The sequence below is a fragment of the Mauremys reevesii genome, linkage group 11 (genome assembly GCF_016161935.1).
Source record: "Mauremys reevesii isolate NIE-2019 linkage group 11, ASM1616193v1, whole genome shotgun sequence".
Taxonomy (NCBI): domain Eukaryota; kingdom Metazoa; phylum Chordata; order Testudines; family Geoemydidae; genus Mauremys; species Mauremys reevesii.
This window is the reverse complement of record NC_052633.1, coordinates 39,196,353-39,204,384: the sequence shown is the minus strand read 5'-3', so window position 1 is coordinate 39,204,384 and position 8,032 is coordinate 39,196,353. Positions and strand designations below refer to the sequence as shown.

At 39.2% G+C, this 8,032-nt stretch overlaps 1 protein-coding gene and 1 long non-coding RNA gene across 3 annotated transcripts in view; one reads left to right on the top strand and one right to left on the bottom strand.

Annotated features, from left to right (window-relative positions):
• Positions 1-8,032, bottom strand: part of METTL8 (methyltransferase like 8) — a 156,806-nt gene that overhangs the window by 106,977 nt on the left and 41,797 nt on the right. Inside the window, exon 1 of one of the 2 annotated variants that reach the window (XM_039494861.1) lies at positions 4,333-4,412. The exons of the other annotated variant lie outside the window; for it this stretch is intronic. Coding sequence (XP_039350795.1) covers positions 4,333-4,334 — 2 coding nt within the window. The 5' untranslated portion in view covers positions 4,335-4,412. Of the gene's footprint in view, positions 1-4,332; positions 4,413-8,032 lie in introns of those variants that run through there. 2 annotated transcript variants of the gene reach the window in all.
• On the top strand, positions 3,533-6,390 carry LOC120374740. Its single transcript, XR_005586225.1, has 3 exons — positions 3,533-3,655; positions 4,245-4,349; positions 6,256-6,390. It is a non-coding gene; the product is annotated as an uncharacterized LOC120374740 (long non-coding RNA).

Here is an 8,032-nt window from a genome sequence, read left to right as displayed (position 1 = left end):
ATACTAGTCACTATGCCTTTTATTTTCTATTTGCTACCTTTACTATTAACTTGAAATTAGTTGCAATTATACTGTTTAAAAGGGCAGTATCACTTTTTTCCCTTCCTATGAAATCTATTATACAATCTTTCATTCTAAACGGATAATAAAATAAAATTTCTATCTCAATTAAAAAATGCTTCTTTTAGTTCCTTCCTGGAAAAATATCTTTAAAATAAAGCTGCTTTAAGGACTGAAGAAAAAAATGTTCACCTTTTAAATTAATTACCGGTAATTCCTAAAAGGCAGTGGAAATCTCACATCCTAATTTAAATTATTACACGGTATGTGGAGCAGGTTACTTACCTCTCATTATAGAGTATAATAGGGTATTTCTCAGAGCAGTTTGTCAAGAAAAATGCATCACAGACATGTTAAATCTTACATCAGATAAATAAACTGCACATATTCTTGCTCTGTTTGAAATGTTGTAAATATGTAACTTGTATTACCTCTAGTAAAATGTGATGTGCAAAAACAAGTTCAAGTCTTGAAGCAATATGGAAGCCGAGGGTCATTTTCAAAGGCACAAATGGGAGTTAAGACCACAGCTCCCACTAACTTTCAACTGGATGCCTAACTGTGCATTTGAAAATGTCCCTCTAAACTATTAGGCTTTTAAAGGGAGACTGTCACAGAGCTTAGACACCAACTTTGGATTTGTGTAAAAATATATATAAATAGGGAGCGGAGAAGGCTACAAAACCTAAAATAAACAAGTATTTTCTTTTAAATTGAATGAAAACAGGATAACTTTTAATGTATTTAAATACTTTCCTGCAGTACTGGGCATTGAGACATGACAACATTTTGTTCCTCATGAATGCAACTGAACAAAAGGGAAACTGAGAACTAAATTCACTCTCCTGAGTGAATGCCAGCAATAGACAGCATACATTATTGAAAATTAGATTTAAAAATAAATTCTATTTTGAATATTTAAAGTGGTGGTAATGATTTTTAAGCTAAAATGGAGTTGAATAAAACCAAATAGCTGAACGTACAATAATTTCATGTAAATTTCTCTGCCACAGGTAATGAAGACAATTGCATATGATATTGTAAATAAGGATTAACAATGTACATGAAAATTATAACCTGGGATTTTAGTGAGATGGTAAAAGAATATTACCAAAATATTTTCTATTTCATAAGATTTCTTTACTCTATTTCAGCCTATTTATAAGGAACTGAAGCAACTGAATGTTTTGTCATTTGCAGTGCTTATTTGTAGAGGAAAAGAAAAATGTTTTATTACAATGTATATTTCCTTACTCTTTTTTGTATGTCAATAAAAAGTATTTTTGAAGCTTGCAATACTACTTAGTGTAGAGGTGTATTCTGATACTAAATCTCAAGCGTTTGAATTTGGTACGAATTCAAATTTGGGTTTTAATTACAGTGTATAAAATATATTGTTATAGTGAAGAGTGCAAAGAAAATTCAGTAACTGAAGATGTAAATATTCTCTGTAAGTTTCATGCTGAATATTATACATGGTACAACATTAAAAGATTTGATTATAATCATGGCATAATAAGGGAGAAATTTTGCATATTCCCCACCTAATGATTTCAGTGGAAGTTGTACAGACATACTGAAGAAAAGAATATGGCCATAAAGCTGTTATATTCTATAAGACTATTACCCCCCTCATAGTGATCTTTGCCAGCTGTTCTGTAGCACTGCCACCTTCTCACCTGGCATTTAGGCAGAGTTACCTTGACCCCAAGAATAATGGCCACCAGATACCCTGTTCAGTTTGGCCTAAACTAAAGAAGTCTTTATTTGCAGTTTTACTGAGAGATTTTAGGACAAATGACTATGGGTAATCTTTTACAACCTGCCTAAATCCCATTTTTCAAAGTCACGTAAATACTTAGGAGCCTTAATCTCACTGAAAGTCTATAGGAATTAGGCTCATTAGTCATGTAAGTGCTTTTAAAAATTTTTATCCCATAATCACATGTACATGAATAATAGGAAACTACCGTCAGACAAACTTACAAAGTAGAACAAAATTATCCTGTAGATTGGTGTGAAAAAATATCTTTTGGTATCTTCCTGCCTGGGAGATGCATAGCAGAAAAGAGTTTCCTCTGCAGAAATTCCTCCAGAGAGAGTTATGAGCTTTCATTTAGCACTTCCATGCACCCTGCTCACCTGTCTTAGTATCGATTTTCCCACACCCTGGCAGGGAGCCAGTTTTCCCTGTAGCCTGCTAAACTGTCTTGACATGGACCTCACTCACATGCTCAACTGCCTCAGTGTGGACCTTGTTCATGTGCCAATAGGGTGACCGGATGTCCCAATTTTATAGGGACAGTCCTGATTTGTGGGTCTTTTTCTTATATAGGCTCCTATTACCCCCCACCTCTTGTCCTCATTTTTCACACTTGCTGTCTGGTCACTCTATGTGCCAGTGAGAATAATGGAAACGGGGAAGGTTTTCCCCCCCCAAAGATACCCTCCCTCTCCTATAGGCATGGGGCCCTTATTCCCACAATTTGCAGAGCAAGCAGGAAAATTTCAAACATGGTAGTTCTGTGAACTAATCAGGCCTCCATCCCCAAAGTCTCCATGATCTTCCTCCTATGGTAGCAGTGGTATTGTTGCCCTAGTGACTGAATCCAAACATCCTAGGTTGTGGAAATGCAGAAGTTAGATGTGAACAGAGCCTACCGGTGGATATAGCAGAGGGAGTCAAAGCCTTAGGTACAAATCCTCTCATTACTCTATCAGTGAAAAAAGCAGCAATTTTGTGGGTGGTGTGATCTCTCACCTTCTGAGGTGGTCTGCACAGCTCCTATAGTCAGGGCTGGGTCTAGGAGTGGGCCAGCAGGGGGATTGCTTGGCTACTCATGGGGTGTGGGCACTGAAAACATTTTCTGTCCTGGCTAGCAAAATGGCTAGGAACACTTCTGCCTACAATGTATTCCATACACACACTTTCTCAGATACTTTAGCGCGGACATCCTCACTCCTGCTGATACAGCATTTGGTTGAAGGGTGTTACAGAACAAGAGGCCCCAGTAATCCACAAGTTCCTTTTCAATTCTCTCGCCCTAGGGATAACGTACTGTTTCTATGTAGGGCAGGGGTCGCTTGCTAAAGGAGTGGGTGGATCGGCTTATGTGGCCTGCATCTAGCAGGAGGTCAGACTAGATGATCATAATGGTCCCTTCTGATCTTGGATTCTATGATTCTATGATTCTATGTTTCATCATGAAGATTGTCTGACATGGAGGGAACTGAGAATGAAAATTCACAAGTCAGAATTTTTCCTTTCTCAGACCCTCCATGTCAGACAGTATGACCCTCCCTCAGAAGACTGCATTATATCCAGAGTTTTATCTGACTATTGCTCACTTGTTAAGTAGTTTGAAAAGGGAAGAGAGTGTTCCTACAGGAAATCCCAGCTCTGCTGCAAATGGTTTGAGCTGAATAGCACTTTTATAAAGGTAATATTTTTTAGCTTCTGGAGAGTTCTTTCTGAATGGTAGTCCTAAAGGCAGTGTGAGAGCACAGATTTGGTCTGTCTTCAGTTGCCATGAAGACAGGGAATGCCGCACTATGAAGCTGTCTGACATGGAGAACCCTAGATGAAAATTCACAGGTAAGTCATGATTTGCCCTTTTTGTAATATTCAATGGCTACAGATGTAACATACTGAAATTTTGAGGCAGTACAAGTTATACTGGAGAGGATCTTTTAAGACTAAAATATTTTTGTTCACTGCTTCCAGCAACAAATCACAAGAGGACACACTTAAAAAAAAATCTAGTTAGCCTGGGAGTATCTATGATATATTTCACCCTTATCTAAGAACTTTTTAAGCCGTGATACTGCAATGACTTAAACAGAGGCTTAACTTAATGAAAATGAGTAGTACTACTGAAGTTAATAATAGTAAGATCTGGCTTCAGTGATGGTTTTACAGTTATTATACTTTTGTGGCTAGTTCCTCAGTTGATGAAACTACTCACGTATGTAAATGTAAACATATGCACAAGTTTTTGCAGGTATTGCCTTGTTTAGTGCTTACTATTATGAAACTTCAAATGTTAGGGACCATTTATTGACACAATATTTTTATTCAAATAAATTGGATGATAGCCACTAACTTGATGTAGCACATTTACAAACAAGTAAAATTGCACAAATGATTCCTGCTTTTATAACACCGCGTGTATCTCTCTTTGCAGATAATATAAAAAGACAATGACTCTATGCCAAAGAGTTTATACAATACAAGGACTAGGACCTGCGACCCTTACCTACAGTGGTACTCACATGGTCAGCAATTAGAGGTGAGCCTCAAGGGACATGTCTAGCTCTCATTGAATTCAAAGGCAGTTTTGTCCCTGACCTCTATGGGAGTTGAAGAAAACCATAAGTTATATTAAATAAGAACAATAATGTCACTTCATTTTTGTTAAGGCTGCTAAATGCAATTCAAAAGGTAACATACCATTAAGCATATCTGCAAAAAGTCCACAAACACCAAAGAGCATGGAAATCACTAGCGAAGTTTACATAAGCAATTTTGAAACCAATTTTAACACTCAATTCACACAGACCATTAACACACACTCTCTTATGTAGAGTGTTATCTTCGATTCAGCCCTTTCTTTAGTTCCTCACATCCAGGCCATGTCTAAATCTCACTGCTTCTTCCTGCATAATATATCTCGTGCTCGACTGTCAAGATTGGCTGATTACAGTGGAGTCAAACATGTCCTGGCTCACTGCAGAGCTGGATCCCCATGTCACTTGTGCCTCATCCTCCTCCTTCTCCTCGCTGTTCATAGCAGGGGCCTGTGACTCAGGCTCCTCGGAAGTATCAACGGTAGGGTGACCAGATAGCAACTGTGAAAAAATGGGACAGGGCTGGGGGGGTAATAAGAGCGTATATAAGAAAAAGTCCCCAAAAACGGGACTGTCCCTTTAAAAATGGGACATCTGGTCACCCTAATCAACGGTGCTTTTGGGGGGTGGAATGATCCTACCAAGGATGGCTTGCAGCTCTTTGTAAAAGTGGCCGGTCTGCAGCTCTCCACCAGATCAACTGTTGGTCTCTTCGGGGTTCTGGTATGCCTGCCACAGGTCCCTGGCTTTCATGTGACACTGCTGCTGGTCCCTGTTGTAGCTCTTCTCCTGTATCCCCCTAGCAATCTGATCATAGATATCCACATTTCTATAGCTGAATCGGATCTGTGCCTTCACAGCCTCTTCTCCCCACAGACCCAGTAGATCCACCACCTCCTGTGTAATCCAGGCTACGAGCATGTCTGCACCGTGTAGCTGGCATGGTCAGCTGGGCAGTTACACTCAACAATGAAGAGCTGCTGGGTGTGCTTGCCAAGCTGAGCAACCAGAAAAAGGAATTTAAAAAATGCATGGGGCTTTAAAATGGGAGGGGGTGGTTTCCTGTCTACCTGACTCCAAAAGAGTTTACAACAGTGACCAGAGCGGTCAGCATGAGTCATTGTGGGGAAGCCCCTGGAAGCCAGTAACTGTCGATGTAAGTAACTCCCCACTCCATCTGTTTTCCTCAGTGTGTAGCCTCTACTCACCCAAGAAGATCCTCTCACTGAGGAACACTGCACCATAAACATATTTCTGCATCTCAATATTCTTTATATTTTCCATAGGTACTGTAAGGTAAGCCACAAAGAATAGCCTGAAGGCTAACTGTAGATGATTAAACATCACACAGGTCTGCATTATAAGCAAAAATGTTTTTTCCTCTATTTTATCATTCAGAGCCTGTAATCCAAAAATCTAAAAACACAAAAAAAGACCATATGCACGACAACAAATTGCTAAAATGACTGTAATGATGTACAGTTCTACAATGACTCTTTTCTTTTCGATGAAGAACCCTGCATGCAAGTGAAAGCTCCATCTGGCAAATTCTAATGGCAGTCTTTCTTATTTATACATACATTACACAATGCAACATGGTTGGCTTTAAATAAAAACACTATGTCACTTCTATTATGGACTGGCAACTGGTACAGATGGAGTTATGCTAAAATACACAGTTTCTTTGCTAATCTCAGACCTTGGTTCCAGGCCAACAGCTGTCCTGACTTTTATTAGTTGCAGCAGAATCCAAAATAGAGGCTGAATAAAATAATTGAACAGAAATATAGCTCCAGATAATATTGCCTATGTGCCTCGCTCTCTCATTTCCTTTTTGTCTCTCCCTAGGGGGAAAGCACTTATTCTTCCTCATGCTAAATCCAGTCGCTCCCCACAGCAATCATGTAAATCTTGGCATCCGTCACACAGAAGAATGAAAAGTCAAATCAACAGGAATCTTTCACATGAAAGCAACAGGCAGCCATGGGGGACACACCCCAAAAATATCCTCTCAAACTGTTCCACTTTTCTCCTAAGATTTCCAGTCACTAAAAACTTTCAAATATTCTAGTGATTTAAAAAAAAAACCCAAGGTAATGTGCATTCAAAGGGTAACAAGAAAACATTCTACAAATACATTAGAAGCAAGATGAAGACAAAGAACAGGGTAGGCCTGTTACTCAATAAGGGGGAGGGGAGGAAATAACAACAGAAAATGTGGAAATGGCAGAGGTGCTTAATGACTTCTTTGTTTCGGTTTTCACCGAGAAGGTTGGTGGTGATTGGACGTAGTGAATGCCAGTGAAAATGAGGTAGGATCAGAAGAGGCTAAAATAGGGAAAGAACAAGTTAAAAATTACTTGGACAAATTAGATGTCTTCAAGTCACCAAGGCCTGATGAAATGCATCCTAAAATACTCAAGGAGCTGACTGAGGAGATATCTGAGCCATTAGCGATTATCTTTGAGAAGTCATGGAAGACGGGAGAGATTCCAGAAGACTGGAAAAGGGCAAATATAGTGCCCATCTATACAAAGGGAAATAAGGACAACGCGGGGAATTACAGACCAGTCAACTTAAATTCTGTACCCAGAAAGATAATGGAGCAAATAATTAAGCAATCAATTTGCAAACATCTAGAAGATAATAAGGTGATAAGTAACAGTCAGCATGGATTTGTCAAAAACAAATCATGTCAAACCAACCTGATAGCTTTATTTGACAGGGTAACGAGCCTTGTGGATGGGGGAGGAAGTGGTAGAGATGGTATATCTTGATTTTAGTAAAGCTTTTGATATTGTCCCGCATGACCTTCTCATAAATAAACTAGGGAAATGCGACCTAGATGGAGCTACTATAAGGCGGGTGCAAAACAGTTAGAAAACCATTCCCAGAGAGTAGTTATCAGTGGTTCACAGTCATTCTGGAAGGGCATAACAAGTGGGGTCCCGCAGGGGTCAGTTCTGGGTCCAGTTCTGTTCAATATCTTCATCAATTATTTAGATAATGACATACAGAGTACACTTATAAAGTTTGCGGATGATACCAAGCTGGGAGGGGTTGCAAGTGCTCTGGAGGATAGGATTAAAATTCAAAATGATCTAGACAAACTGGAGAAATGGTCTGAGGTAAACAGAAAGAAATTCAATAATGACAAATGCAAAGTACTCCACTTAGGAAGGAACAATCTGTTGCACACATACAAAATGGGAAATGACTGCCTAGGAAGGAGTACTGAGGAAAGGGATCTGGGGGTTATAGTGGACCACAAACTAAATATGAGTCAACAGTATAATGCTGTTGCAAAAAAAGTGAACATCATTCTGGGATGTATTAGCAGGAGTGTTGTCAGCAAGACATGCAAAGTAATTCTTCTGCTCTACTTTGCTCTGATTAGGCCTCAACTGGAATATTGTGTCCAGTTCTGGGCACCACATTTCAGGAAAGATGTGGACAAATTAGAGAGAGTCCAGAGAAGAGCAGCAACAAAAATGATTAAAGGTCTAGAAAACATGAGCTATGAGGGAAGATTGAAAAAAATTGGGGTTATTTAGTCTGGAAAAGAGAAGACTGAGAGGGGACATGATAACAGTTTTCAAGTATGTAAAAGGTTGTTACAAGGAGG